General features: G+C 43.2%; 1 protein-coding gene across 1 annotated transcript in view; it reads right to left on the bottom strand.

Annotated features, from left to right (window-relative positions):
• The window catches only part of LOC135517367 (collagen alpha-1(XXI) chain-like), a 52505-nt gene continuing 36620 nt past the window's right edge, over window positions 1-15885 (bottom strand). Inside the window, exons 19-31 of the mRNA XM_064941597.1 lie at window positions 10895-10939; window positions 10366-10419; window positions 8324-8377; window positions 7881-7934; window positions 7313-7384; window positions 6772-6807; window positions 5738-5782; window positions 5243-5275; window positions 4678-4824; window positions 4510-4564; window positions 3873-4067; window positions 2220-2297; window positions 1-1857 (exon numbers count right to left, since the gene is read on the bottom strand). Coding sequence (XP_064797669.1) covers window positions 1667-1857; window positions 2220-2297; window positions 3873-4067; window positions 4510-4564; window positions 4678-4824; window positions 5243-5275; window positions 5738-5782; window positions 6772-6807; window positions 7313-7384; window positions 7881-7934; window positions 8324-8377; window positions 10366-10419; window positions 10895-10939 — 1059 coding nt within the window. The 3' untranslated portion in view covers window positions 1-1666. The remainder of the gene's footprint in view (window positions 1858-2219; window positions 2298-3872; window positions 4068-4509; window positions 4565-4677; window positions 4825-5242; window positions 5276-5737; window positions 5783-6771; window positions 6808-7312; window positions 7385-7880; window positions 7935-8323; window positions 8378-10365; window positions 10420-10894; window positions 10940-15885) is intronic.

A 15885-nucleotide genomic window follows, 5' to 3' on the forward strand; every position in this document is an offset into this window, starting at 1 on the left:
TTACAAAAATCATGATTTGCTTTATTTTCAAACATGAAGTTTAGGAGTCAAGATTTGAGACAGCCACCTCTGAATATTTTTAGCTGTATAAACAATGACGTTGTACTATATTAAATGTAACTGTATGTTTGTTATTGCCTTGGATTGTATGAGAACATATCATGAGGTAAATACATGTCCTAAGTTTGGATACTTAGATCTTTTTTTGCACCAATCATGCAGAATCACCCATATACAGTACAGTCCAACCATATAACCACATAACAGTTGATGTAAAAGATGGAAACTTGGATATCATAAAATACATAAAAGCATCTGAAAATATATTACAATATTTTAAATGTGAAAAAACAACACCAAAACAGCTTAACCATTCATACATATGTCAGCGTCTGTCATCTTCCATGGCACAGCATGTAGCCCCTGTAGTTAAATAAGGAGGTATAGCACATCATGTAGCTCCTGTAGTTAAATAAGGAGGTATAGCACATCATGTAGCTCCTGTAGTTAAATCAGGAGGTATAACACATCATGTAGCCCCTGTAGTTACATCAGGAGGTATACTGTAGTATTTGAATAAAGTATAGTATGATATTTAAAGTAAAATGTACATGAAGTATGGACAATGCAGTATGAATCATTTGGCTATATCAAACAAAGAACATGTTTTAACAAAGATATGCAAAACACATTTGAAGCAGTTCCTGAGGTGAATTAATATATTATCTACAGTACAGTTTTCGTAGTTGGGATACATTTTAAGCCGAAATTCTCACAATGTTGTCTTGTAAAAATGCACCAGGCACTTACTATATTAGCACATTCTGTGGTTGAATCCAGGTAGCCTGATATTGTACTAATTAGCAGTTACTCTGTGTTTACCTCAGCCCGCAACATATTTACATTTTGACATGCTGTAAAATATTTACATATGGAGGGCTTGACAACAACATCTTATGGTATAACATTTTTTAAATATGTTTCATACCCTGGTTTTACAAAACATTTTTCACTGGTGTACTTATATGTAATGCCTTGTGTCCAGCAAGGAGGTAGTGTTACAGTACCAAGGACTATGATGATTCTCTTTGGGCAATCACCATTAAAAGTCCAAAACATATGGTTTCTATCATTTATCCTGAAACCTACAAACATACAGTATATGAAACCAACAATATGTCTCAATATACGTAGACCTAGTTTCAGTTAATCGGGACAAATATTTCTACTGAACAGCAAAGTGGACTCCCATATGCCTTAAAACAGGGTTTCCCAACCCTCTCCTCAGGGACCATAGGTATTTTTACATATTTGTTGTATCTCTAAACTGGCACACCTGATTCAATTAGTCAATTATCACCAAGCCCTTTACTAACGGAATCAGGTGTGCCAGTTCAGGGCGAGAACAAATATGTGAAATGTCTGGGTGTCCACGAGGAGATGGCTTTTAAGCATTGGTGTCCAATTTTATCTGCAAAGAGCCAGTGTGGGTGCAGACCTTTATTCCATTTTCAGGTGTGTTATAGTGTATGGCTGGAGCAAAAGCCTGCAGCTAAATACTCCCCTTTGCCGAAAAGATTTTATGTCACTGTCTTAAAGTACTGTATGACGTTGCATCTTGACCCCCACATTGAAGCCCGTCCTCCCCTCTAGGGGCCCCTTCCTCTCAGAAGTTGGGCCCTTTGCTGTAGGGGTCATTCCTGAGGTTGTAGGCCTGGTAGCAAGAAGACATGTCACACACTCCTGGTAGTCCTGATGACCCTTGTTTCCCTGGCATTCCGGGACTTCCTGACTTCCCAGGCATCCCCTGAGTGCCCGGGCGTCCGATGCCATCCGATCCGCGAGGCCCCTGAACTCCTGCCCATCATTAAGAAGAAATACTGTAAGGGGATATGACTCCACAGAACGAGCAGTGTGTTTTCATGTTTCAGAATAATCAATGGTGATGGTTTCATATGGAGTGATGGGATATGAGGCTCTAGAAGAACATTTGTGTCAGTATAGCAAGCGAGCTAGCATTTTATGCTCTCTGGAGGATACCTTTTTAGAAGACTCCAATCGCTGATAGAAGGGGCAAATTAGTTATGATTAACCGCTAATTAGCCACTTTAGCCTCTTCAATCTCTGAATCCCTAGGTGCTAATCCCTGGGTGTACGGCTAAGCAAAAGCTAGCATGTCGTTAGCACCCAATGGTTAATTCGCCATTGTGTTAGCTTACCTGACTGTCCAGTAGGGCCTGGTGACCCTGGACGGCCCTCTCCTTTGGTGCCTTTGAGTCCTCTTGTTCCAGTGTCACCTAAAGATGATTTCTAACCATTATACTGTGTTACATGAAGTATGGACAATGCAGTATGAATCATTTCATACTGTCATGAACCAACATGACTCTAGCTCACCTGCTAACATAGCATACTCCACTGTTACTTCAAGTGGGTAACACTTTCTATGAAGCTGTAAATACATTGAACTGCAATATATTTACAGTAGTGTATTGTATTTAATTCAATTGTCGGGCCGACTCTTCTCTCTGTATATATCAACGATGTCTGTATACATCTGTCTCTTCTTTGGGCACTGTGTTAACAAACCTCCAAACAATCTTCAATGCCATACAACACTCATTCCATGGCTGCTCTTAAATGCTAGTAAAACTGAATGCATGCTTTTCAACCGATTGCTGCCCGCACTCGCCCGCCCGAATAGCATCACTGCTCTGGACGGTTCTGACTTAGAATATGTGGACAACTACAAATACCTAGGTGTCTGGCTAGACACCTTCACTCACGGTGCCAAACATACCCTCGTAAAACTGACTATCCTACCGATCCTCGACTTCGGCGATGTCATTTACAAAATCGCCTCCAGCACTCTACTCAGCAAACTGGATGCAATGTATCACAGTGCCATCCGATTTGTCACCAAAGCCCCATATACCACCCACCACTGCCACCTGTATGCTCTCGTCGGCTGGCAGTTTCTACATATTCGTCGCCAGACCCACTGGCTCCAGGTAATCTATAACTCCTTGATAAGGTAAAGCTCTGCCTTATCTCAGCTCACTGGTCATGATAACAACACCCACCCATAGCACGCGCTCCAGCAGGTATATCTCACTGGTCACCCCCAAAGCCAACACCTCCTTTGGCCGCCTTTCCTTCCAGGTCTCTGCTGCCAATGACTGGAACGAATTGCAAAAATCGCTGAAGTTGGAGACTTATATCTCCCTCACTAACTTTAAACATCAGCTATCTGAGCAGCCAACCAATCTCTGCAGCTGTACACAGCCCATCCAATCTACCTACCTCATCCCCATATTGTTTTAATGAACTTTTTTGCTCTTTTGCACACCAGTATTTCTACTTGCACATCATCATCTGCACATCTATCGCTCCAGTGATCATTTGCTAAATTGTAATTACTTCGCTACTATGGCCTATTTATTGCCTTACCTCCTCACGCCATTTGCACACACTGTATATAGACTTTTTTTCTATTGTGTTATTGACTGTACGCTTGTTTATTCCATGTGTAACTCTGTGTTGTTGTTTGTGTCGCACTGCTTTGCTTTATCTTGGCCAGGTCACAGTTGTAAATGAGAACTTGTTCTCAACTGGCTTACCTGGTTAAATAAAGGTGAAATAGAAGAATTAGACTAGCTATGGTGTTCAGCTATTAATCTTTATAACCAATTATATATATGTAGTTATCTTTATAATTCTGGAAACGTACGTGGTTCATAGGTGAATTATAGGGGAGTAATGTTGTATTTCCACATGTGTTACCATGTCATAATTCCTTTATCCGAACCTGTAGATTAATGCGTTACCAAACACTCAGTAGAGTCTTTGGGGTTTCTGTACAGGTGTGTTACCTTTGACACCCTGGGGCCCCTGCATGCCGGGGGTTCCTGGATATCCTGGTGAGCCGATTCTACCGGGATAGCCCGGGGTTCCTGAGGAACCTTTGAGTCCTGGTGCTCCAGGCTGTCCCGGAGGTCCCTTCACCGTCTCACACGGCTCACATCTGCTGAGAGGGGATAGTGTCTGCAGCAGCTGGGGGAGCTGATCTGGGAGGGCCCAAGCAGAATTTGGTTCAATCAAATCAAAGTTAATCAGTCAGTCAATCAAGGTATTAAGGGAACCATTGTTTACAGTCATTCATATGTCTCATGATTTAAACTTCTTTATTTGAGTACACCTGGAAAAATAGCCCACGTATTACCGCAGCTAAAATATTAATAGCACCGGATAAACATGTTGCTATTCACTGTAATATGATGCTGTAAGTATGTTACCATTTTACCTTCCTTCTCTAACCAATACATATTCATATTGAACATGGATTCTAAGGCGTAGTCAGATCCCTACACTCAATTTACATTTCAATGTCCCTACAGTCTTAAGCTGCTGAGTCAACAACGAGCTGCACGCTTTCCAGCTTACTTCAATTTGCACTTTAGTTATTGACACTGTATAGCTACCACTGGGCGGGTGGTGACAGGTACTTACTCCGCAACACATCGCCGCAGAGCTTCATCATGTGGTCGTCAGAAGGAGGCTTCCCCTGTAAGACACAGATAAGGCCAAATGGGTAAGAAGGTTGATGTCTGGATGGCGAAGGTATGGAGAAACGGACAGGGTGCTTTTAGAGACAGGCCAGGATTCAAGAGAACTCACAGGTTTCCCAGGGTAGCCCGGCGTTCCCGGTTGCCCAGGCAACCCGTCCTCGCCGGGAGATCCCCGTGGGCCAGCAGCCCCCACGTGTCCCATGCCCCCTTTCTTCCCATCGGTGCCTCTGACACCGATATCCCCCGTGATGCCTTTCTGATGATCGTGAGGAGAAATATGGTCACAAACTGTATATAACTAAACACAGTATATAGGACCTTTACATAGAGAGCTCGATTGCATTTAAAATGTCTGTTATAGCCTACAATATATCTGCCTTGAGACTAGAAAATGAATAAGCGTTCCAGAATAGGTGTTCAAAGAAATCATAGTGTAAATATGCCGACATGCATCTTTTAAAATGTGAATGTTGAACTTGGTGTTCAAGGGCCTGATGCGATATGGATTTCACAGTAGGTTTACTGTCATGTCTACCTATCTAGACCCTGCGGGTGTGATGTCGGAGGCTTCATGGTATGATGTGTTCAGTAGTGTTCCTCAGAGAGGATCTGGTCTCTGGTGTAGAAAGAGGCAGAATGGATTATAGCTAATGCAGCAGTGTAATTCTACAAACCTGTCCTTTGCCTCCCCTGGGTCCAGCTTCACCCTGGCAGAGAAGGGAGAGGAAAATGAGAGAAAGAGCCTGTTAAAAAAGTTCTGCTTGAATATCAAAGAAATGCTCTCTTTCAGAAGCTCTTCATTCAGTCCGCTCTGATAAAAGTACAAATATTTTTTCTTGCTGCTGTCTTACTTGCTACAGTTGATGCAGAGGTAGATTTTTTAATTTTTTATAAACCGACATACTGTTGGCCTAATGCCGTTGTATATCAAACACGAGTCACAGCCAGTGCAATGGCCACAGGGAAAGTTATGACTACAAATTGTTTACCCATAAATAGTGTTATGTAAAAGTGACAGGCAAATCCACTGTGCCTGATATTGGCCGAGGCGCCATCTGTGGAGGGGGGGGGGGTACTTCTGTGAAGACCGAGGAATAAAAACGTTTTGTAGTTCAAGTTGATTTGATATCCACTGCCACCTAGTGCCCTGGTCATGTAACTGCACTCACTGGTAAGCCGGGGTTCCCAAGGGCCCCATCGGTGCCTCGTTCGCCCTGGAACAAGATACAGGGTTGGGGGGATGGATGATGGGAGAGGGAAGGAAGATGGGAGGCATCATAGGAGGGTATAGGAGAGCACTCACCACTAAAAGGTCATCATTAGTATTCACAGCCAAGGAGAGACGCAAGGGTCTCATTGACCTTTAAAAAACACATCACCTGAGTTTCCCCTACCTCCCCTCTCTTCCCTCCCTTCCAACCACTCTGCTCTGAAGTCTGCCTTTATCACGGTCACCCTGCTGTGATTGTAAGGCTATAGGAAGCACAAATCAAAGCACAGAGCCAAAGACACTACACTCTGTAGTCACAGCACAGGGTCCTTAAGGGAGGACTGACTTCGGTGCAGGAAAGCTTTGTTCCTCGTGATTAAGACATGACTAACACTCATTATTTTCTTGTCAATGTCCTGGAGAGATATGAGTATGTACAGTACAGTGCTCTAAATATAGTGTAGGACTCTATGTGCAGTATAGGGTTCTAAGGAGCCTACAGGGTAAAGAAAGTAGCCTTACCTAAGCACATAGGAGCAGGATCCAATCTCCTGTTTCTGTAGTGTAAGGCAGCTTTATGTAGTACATAACCTGGACAGGACTCTAGTCTATCGCAGAGCCTTAGCCCCAATCTACTTTATCTCCTTAATTGCTGAGTGCCAAGCAGAGACGCAATGGGTACCATTTTTTTATCTTTGGTATGACTCGGCCGGGGATTGAACTCCCAACCACAGCGCCACTAAGGAGTGTTGTAAATGCAGTATCTAAGTTCTAAGTACAGTAGAGTACATGGTTCTAAGTATGAACTTGATTGTTTGGATAATAAGACAATCACTTGTCCTTATTTTATGTGCTGTGTATGGCGAGCTCTATAGGTCACTGCAAACAACCATCCACCAACCCAATAACTAAATGTCACTATGACAAGAATAAATGACAATGAACTGAACCACCCCCTGTTTCAGAGACAGACAAGAGAGAAGATGACAATACCTGACTACCTCTGGGACCCGCCTCTCCAGTTTCTCCCTGAAAAACAGTGTATAACATATGGCTGTAATAACCAACGAGTAGGCGTCTGGGCGTGCCTGCATACAGTCTGAAGGACAAGCTCTCAGTGCCTGTGAATGACAACACGTAAGAGGAATGAAATATGCATTATGCAAAAAGACATCAGCGCTTACTGCAAAACAGGCAAATGAACAAGCTCCCAGATACCGAGAACCATAAATCATTCATAAATCATGTCTTTAGAGCCGCACACTGCCTCATTAAGCCAAAAGGCCCCCCCACAGGCAATAACACTGTTATGTTAGCTGAGATTTGGGCTCAATCTCAATTCGTCTTTCTGTGATTCTTTGCATCCTATCTCCTTGTCTCCTTCTCAACCGTATTGGAGAATGTCAAAGGCCCCTCCCCTCAGACCTTCTTGTCTAATGCTTTTTGAGAAAGAAGCAAGGAAAGAGGGTGCAAGGAATCAAGGAAAGATTCATTGAGACCTGAAGTCTTTGGTGGTGCATGCTGATGCCCTTACCTTAGGACCTTTGAACCCAGGTAGGCCATTAGTGCCCGGGGACCCAAGGAAGCCTGCCTCTCCTGGTGTGCCCTAAAAGAGTGAAAAAAGCATGATAAATAGCTGGGGTAAGTCTTCTTAGCGCAGGCTCTGGGTGGAAGTAGTCTGTAGGCAGAGCGCTAAGGTCAGCTTACCGGGTCAATCTGCAGTTGCTACATACATTTTTGTACTTATAACTTAATGATATGGACCTGATATGGACCTGATTCTTGAAGAATATACATTCTAAATGCCTCATGAGTTTAGTTCAACGGTCATACCCCATCAGAACCCAAAATAGATGCTCGTTTTACTCCAATGTTTGTAAACAAAGTAAATGTAAAGACACACTCTACCGCCTCAAGACATGGTTAAAACGATCATTTTGATATCATGGCTGGTCAGTCCTTGGATCCATAGTTCTGTCTATGAATTTGAGAGTGCTTGCCTTTCTCTAGCCCCATCCCTCAGCTTTTTACTGACCCATGGATGTATGTTGTCTCTCCATAGTCTAATCGATCACGGAGTGCGTCTCTGGTGCCTTTCTCACCTTTTGGCCTGGCATTCCTGGAGAGCCATCGGAACCTCGCTCCCCCTCACTTCCCTGAATACAGACACATATGAATTAAACACTGACACACACACACACACGTTCGCACGCACACATTCACACACACAAACACATGCACGCACTCAAACACGCACAAACACACATGCACACACACCACATTGCCAACAAACACAGAGCTGATGAAGCTTCCTTTGTAAAACAGAAGGCTATTTGAAATTCAGGACAATAGTCTATGTACTCAACAATGAAAGACTAGAATTACTTTTACACCCTAAATGCACTTTGGTAAAGAAATATCACATTGGGAGAGATAATTCTAGTATTATCAATAAGCTATTCGGAGAGTAGAGAAGAGCCCACACACTGGGGATGAAAAGCTGCAGCATTAGCATAATCACTAATTAAAATGGGTATGGACAAACCTTTGGGCCATCGCGTCCACTGGCTCCAGGGTCTCCCTGGGGGCCTTGAATTCCCTGGGCATATAAAAACACAGACAGTTGGCCTGCAGGCAGTGTGACAGGATGCGTGACAGCTTAGTCACCAACCACTGAGAGGGAATTAGATGGCAGATGCCCTATTCTGGTTCATTTAAAAAAATACAAAAAGGGGATGTGCAAAGTGGCTTTAACCCTACTCATCTGCAAATACACTTAGCTATTGTTCCTCTTTGTTCATGTTAGGATGACTACTGTTATTATTCACTGCAACCCGTCTATTTGCACGTTAATCACTGATATACAGTAATGTAATGTGTTCAAAACCATATCCCAGACCACAAGTGTGTGTGAGTAATTGTACGAGGGTCAATAATGTGAAGTTAAAAACTGCACTGAACAAAAATATAAACACGACATGTGAAGTGTTTGTCCCATGTTTCATGAGCTGAAATAAAAGATCCCAGAAATGTTCCATACACACTAAAAGCTTATTTCTCGCACATTTTGTGCACAAATGTGTTTACATCCTGTTGGTGAGCATTTATCCTTTGCCAAGATAATCCAATGGCACATCAAGAAGATGACTAAACAGCATTACCATTACACAGGTGAACATTGTGCTGGGGACAATAATCGTAACCAACATCAGTGGGCAAATGCTCGCCTTCGATGGCCACTGGCACGCTAGAGAAGTGTCCTCTTCACAGATGAATCCCGGTTTCAACTGTACCAGGCAGATGGCAGACAGCGTGTACTGCATCGTGTGGGCGAGCAGTTTGCTGATATCAATGTTGTGAACAGAGTGCCACATGGTGGCAGCGGGGTTACGGTATGGGCAGGCATAAGCTACGGACAACGAACACAATTGCATTTTATCGATGGCAATTTGAATACACAGAGATAGTGTGCAATTCATCAGCCGCCATCAACTCATAGTTCAGCAGGATAATGCACGGCCCCATGTCGCAAGGATCTGTGACATTTTCAGCTTCCAGAAATTGTGTACAGTCAGTTCTTCCATGGCCTGCATAGTCACCAGACATGTCACCCAATGAGCATGTTTGGGATGCTCTGGATTGGCGTGTATGACAGCATGTTCCAGTTCCTGCCAATATCCAGCAACTTCACACAGCCATTGAAGAGGAGTGGGACAACATTCCACAGGCCACAATCAACAGCCTGATCAACTCTATGGGAATGAGAGGTGTGGCGCTGCATGAGGCAAATTATGGTCACACCAGATACTGACTGGTTTTCTGATCCACACCCCTACCTTTTTCAAAATCTGGGACCAACATGCATATCTGTATTCCCAGTCATGTGAGATCCAAAGATTAGGACCTAATGAGTTTATTTCAATTGACTGATTTCCTCCCATGAACTGCAACTCAGTGTAGATACCATGTCTTTACTAAACAGTACAATTCATTCAAATTTGAGGGAAGAAAACCTTCAATTCAAATGTAGATGATTGCTCCAACTTAGTAACAAGTGTAGTTATGCAGCTTCACTGAACCAGAAGAGGGCAGCAATGGAACGCCATATGATGCACAGCTCGATGGCTCTGCTTGAATAGGGACAAGCTGTTACTTACTCACCAGTGGAGGGTGCCCAATCACCTCGTCTAATCATAGTCCCTTTATGGAACACTGTCAGAGCTCTCTTAATGCATAATGGATCATTAATTAAGAGAGAATTACATTTCAGCAACAATTAAATAGACATGTTACAGTACGTGATGTGTATTGTAATTCCTCCCGTGGAGAAAATGACTGCAATTGAAATAAAGTCATAAACATACTCGTTCATTACTACATTTACATTTGAGTCATTTCGCAGACACTCTTATCCAGAGCGACTTACAGGGTGAAGTGCTTTGCTCAAGGGTACATTTTGCACCTAGTCGGCTCAGGGATTCGAAGCAGAGACCTTTCGGCTACTGGCACAACGCTCTTAGCCACTAGGCTACCTGCCACCATACCTGAACTAGGATTGCTTGTCATTGTACAGATGTTGACACCCACCTGTGGACCTTTTGGACCTGTTGATCCCTTCTGCCCAAGTGCTCCTCTCTCTCCCTGTTGGATGAGAAGAGATGAATGCACTGCCTCCCCTGCAAGGTTGTCCATCTAATTACTTCAGAAATCCTCCTTGTATTGACTTGAGGCCGGGGACTTTTTTTACTCTAATATGGTCTCAGGTTTCAATCTATCTATGATCCCCTATTATTACAGTTATTGACTGGATATTAGTAGCAGCGTTATTTTTTATTCTGTTCTTACATGTGGCTTAAAGACTGTCATTGCATCCATAGCTCTGTCTATGAATTTAAGTGTTTACATTTCTCCAGCCCCATACATTAGCTTTACCAAACAAGTGACAGTGCTTCTGCATCTGCATTGCTTGCTGTTTGGGGTTTTAGGCTGGGTTTCTATACAGCACTTTGTGACATCGGCTGATGTAAAAAGGGCTTTATAAATACATTTGATTGACAGTGCCAGGCTGCCGTTAAATACTTTCTTATTTACTCACATGCAAATAGGAAAGTCTTACCTTAGGTCCTGTTGGCCCCGCCCCTCCAGGAAGCCCCCGGATCCCCTGGAGATGACACACACAGCAGGTCAGCTGACACAGCAGTGGCACAGTGAGTGACAAGAAAAGCGGGCCCCAGTTTAATTACTTAGTAGTCAATTCATAATTTCCCCCTCCTCTAGTTACAGTACCGACATTAAGGCATGTCTAGAATGGCACATCGGAGAGGATGAATAAAACAATCTGACATGGCAAACCACTTGTTGCAGTGTGGAGTGCTTGCCTTGCATACTGTACATGCCAGTCATCCATTCCAATGAGACCATGATGAGCCACAGTGGAGGGCATTGGGAGACCTTTGGAACACATGCCCAGATGCGCTGTGATGATTGTTTTCCTTGCATTCTAAATTGGTTTAATGGATCCCGCGTCTCTTCCCCCTGGTTTCCGCTGGGGGTCCGATACGCTGTATTCACCTCATTTACAGCCAGCGGGGCCTTCATGCACTTTGCTAAGTAATTACACACAGGAGAGGAGAACAGAGTGCCAATACACCACGTGCTTAGAATTTCAGAGAGGGCCATTGTAAAGACATGCCCTCACCACCCACTGGCTTAGATGGAATCAACCTAACCACTGAGGTAGTAGAGGTGATAGACTGTATGTTCACCTGTTTAAATAGCCATTTGGTGTTAAACTCTATTGTAATACTGCTGAAATAAATAAGCAGGGGTGAAAGTAAGGCGGTACATTCCGGTACGGGGGGGGGGGGGTACGCCCAGTAAAACATGCGCTTATCAAAACAATTAAAACAAAATGTTAAGAAAAACGGTAGGTTATTACACCACTTTTCATAATCTACGCTCAAAATGCGATGTGGTTTGACGAGAACACGGAAAGTTTGCCAAGGAAGAGATGAGTGGCCGACACTGAGACTCACACGGACAGCAGTGGATTCTGGCCTAATGACAATCGTAAACTATTGTCATGACACTTTGTGATGTGGTGTAACGGATGTTTCTTTCCTTTCATCACTGTTTGGAGGGTGGAAATACAAGTCTACAGAGCATACTCTGTGTGTTTCCAGCCTGCTCTTTTCATGACAGACTGACCAGGTGAAAGCTATGATCCTTTATTGATGTCACTTGTTTAATCCACTTCAATCGGGTAGATGATGGGGAGAAGGCAGGTTAAAGAAGGATTTTAAAGCCTGAAGACAATTGATACATGGATTCAGACAGTGAATGGGCAAGACAAAATATTTCATTTCCTTTGAATGGGGTATGGTAGTAGGTGCCAGACGCACAGGTTTCTGTCGAGAACTGCAATGCTGCTGGGTTTTTCACGTTCAGTTTCTCATGTGTATCAAGAATTGTCCACCAACCATGGGCCATCATCCCTGTGGAACGCATCGACAGCTTGTAGAGTCCATGTCCCGACGAATGGGAAAAAGGGGGGGGGGGTTCAATATTAGGAAGGTGTTGTCATTGTATGTTGCGAGTGGGAAGTGGGACCAGGTGTGACACTATGTAATTCTATGATTAGACCCATACCATTTTTTGGTAGGTCCCGTACCGGGGAAGAAATGTATTCTACTTTCACCCCTGGAAATAAATTCTGTTCTTAGTACTGCAAAGCCATAGGGCAAAAGTGATAACCAATGTAGAGGGGCTAAGGTTAGAAGTGAATAACAATAGAATACCTTAGTGGCTGTGTCTGAGGTGTCTGAGGTGTGACTTATTGATAGATTCATGTAATAATGTATTTACAAGGCAGATACATATACCGGTTCCCACTTTAGATCAAGAGTTCTACAGCACACAATGGAGCTGTCTGGGTGGGATACTGTTTTTACAGACCTGCTGAAAATACATATCCATTTTCCCTGGAGGACTTTACAATACCACATGGAAAATAAAAAGCTGAGCTCTGACCGCGTTCTCCATTTTCCCTGGAGGACTTTACAATTATACCACATGGAAAGATAAAAAGCTGAGCTCTGACCGCGTTCTCCATTTTCCCTGGAGGACTTTACAATTATACCACATGGAAAGATAAAAAGCTGAGCTCTGACCGCGTTCTCCATTTTCCCTGGAGGACTTTACAATTATACCACATGGAAAGATAAAAAGCTGAGCTCTGACCGCGTTCTCCATTTTCCCTGGAGGACTTTACAATTATACCACATGGAAAGATAAAAAGCTGAGCTCTGACCGCGTTCTCCATTTTCCCTGGAGGACTTTACAATTATACCACATGGAAAGATAAAAAGCTGAGCTCTGACCGCGTTCTCCATTTTCCCTGGAGGACTTTACAATTATACCACATGGAAAGATAAAAAGCTGAGCTCTGACCGCGTTCTCCATTTTCCCTGGAGGACTTTACAATTATACCACATGGAAAGATAAAAAGCTGAGCTCTGAACGACACAATAAAACAGAGGGGTGTAGCCGTTGTTTGCATTAATCAAAACATACCTGGGTAAATATGGGCAATATAATTCTGAAAAGAAACCAGCATCTGTTATATCAAACATTTCCCAAAACAACCCTAAGAAAACACTGATAAGATATGGCCCCGTCCCAACTGAAGGTGTGTTTTATTTTGAAGCGGGTCCTGGATTGAGCGGCTCTATTACTCTGCAATCTCTCAGCACCACACCTGCGTGCGCGTGCACACACACACACAAACACAAGAACTTGCTTCCGTAGCACAGTAAAAAAATTCCCAATGAATGGCGTTGGAAGAAAGCGCCATCTGACACTGCTGGACCTTTCCCTGCTCCTAGTGTCTTCTGTCTCCATTGTAATTAACCTGCTAGAGCACAACCACTTCCACACACAGTGGAATGCATCCAGATCATCAAGGGGTTGGCTGCTGGAGTGCCCACACTCTTAGGAAAAGGTGGAGAGGAGGAGAGAGGGATACGAGAGGGAGAAGAGAGGAAACAGGAACACGACAGTCCCTTTGACATCCCCCACTGCTGCATGCTGTTTGGCATTAATGACACATTTGATCAGAAGAGGCCCACATTGATGAAAAAGTGCTTCCATTTGTTTTTGTTTTAATGCCTTAGCATGCAAAGAGAAAGCTTGGTGAGAAAAGATTGGGATGAGCTGACTACTTTGTTTTCGAGGTGCGGAGAGTGCCTCAGCACGCAAGGGTGTATGCTTTGATGAATTTAAAGGCAATGGGGCCCCTGCCAATCTCCCTTCCAAAATGGCAATCTAGACCTACTTCTGTATGTTTTAGCGAGTCTTGGGACTTGCTAAAAGCAGGCTAATTTATTCAGACAAGCAGAACATAGTACACTCTTAGAAAAAAGGGTTCCAAAAGGGTTCTTCTGCAGTCCCCATAGGATAACCATTTTTGGTTACAGGTAAAACCCTGTTACAGGTAAAAACCCTTTTGGGTTCCATCTAGAACCGTCTGTGAAAGGGTTCTACATGAAACCCAAAAGTTTCGAACCAAAAATGGTTCTCAAAACGGTTCTCCTATGGGGAGAGCCAAATAAATATTTTAGGATCTAGATAGCACCTTTTTCTCTAAGCGTGTACAGTCTATAAAGTGGGCGACAATGACGACCAAACCAGACTTTCATCCTGGTTTATTGAATGTAGGCCTATGGCTAGAAGCGTTTGCACCAAATAAATGGAGACCTCAGAAGCAGTGTGACTTCACATTTTAGGGTAGCGTACAGGCCTCCTCCTATCCCCAAAAAACTAGAATAGTGTAGGCTGGCAGATAGTGATATTGAGACATTTAATCTTACCGTCCAAACACATTGTATGCAGCTGGCAATACACTTGTATCCCCCATGGACCGGTTTGTTCCTAAAACATTCTCCATTCCGGCTACAACGGCATCAATTTCCTCCTTAACTAGATTTAGTGGTGAGAAGGAGGGAAAAATATGTATACTTTCTTTACATAACACCATTTTCCACCACCATGCTAGAGTGGCTAATGCTAATTCCTGATGTTGCACCCTGCTTTTAGCCAGTGGTAAACATCCGACTGCTGCAACCTGATAGGCTTAACGCGATAGCAACATCCAGGACTAGCATTCCTAGGCATTAGCCACTCTAGCATGGTGGTGGAAAATGGTGTTTCATAAAAATGTATTTCCTCCATTTTTTTTTTTTTTACACCTTCTCGCCATTAAAATCTAGTTAAGGAGGAAATCGATGTGTTTGCAGCCTGAATGGAGAATGTTTTAGGTACGAACCGGTCCACGGAGAATACGAGTGTATTGCTGGCTGCATACAATGTGTTTGAACAGTAAGATGAAATGACTCAATATCACAATCTGCTGGCCTTTGGGCTAATCTATGTTGTACTGTTTGTAAAACAGGCAGTTGGTGATTTCAGACCAAGGCTTAAGACTTATCATTTTGTATCTGCATATCAGCTATCCACATTTATAATGAGTTATTTTGAGCCTATTTGAAATGAGAATCAATGTGTTTACACAGTAGGTATTTCTTCTTCGCTATGATCAGCTTGTCAAAGGTCGACGAATAGGCCTATAGTTGAAATCCCTGACTCCTGACAAGTCAGCTCACAGAGGGGAACTCCCGGAACGCAGTCGCAAGTAGCCTAATTTCAGTCTATATTGTCCATTTTATTTGTACCTGGCCTGTTTTTAGAATATGGTGTTTGTTAACATGTCATATTCAAATCGAAGCACATTTTTATTTGATAGGCAGTCATTTAGTCCATTTGATCGGAGACACATTTGGATGTAAAAACAACAATGTCTCATAACATTGTCATAAATATGGTCTCAAGTCTGTAGGGGTGGCGGGGTAGCCTAGTGGTTCGAGCGTTGGACTAGTAACCGAAAGGTTGCAAGTTCAAATCCCTGATCTGACAAGGTTTAAATCTGTCGTTCTGCCCCTGAACAGGCAGTTAACCCACTGTTCCTAGGCCGTCATTGAAAATAAGAATTTGTTCTTAACTGACTTGCCTAGTAAAATAAATAAAAAGGCTGCTGGAAAACCACATAGGTTT

This window comes from Oncorhynchus masou, chromosome 28 (assembly GCF_036934945.1).
Source record: "Oncorhynchus masou masou isolate Uvic2021 chromosome 28, UVic_Omas_1.1, whole genome shotgun sequence".
Taxonomy (NCBI): Eukaryota; Metazoa; Chordata; class Actinopteri; order Salmoniformes; family Salmonidae; genus Oncorhynchus; species Oncorhynchus masou.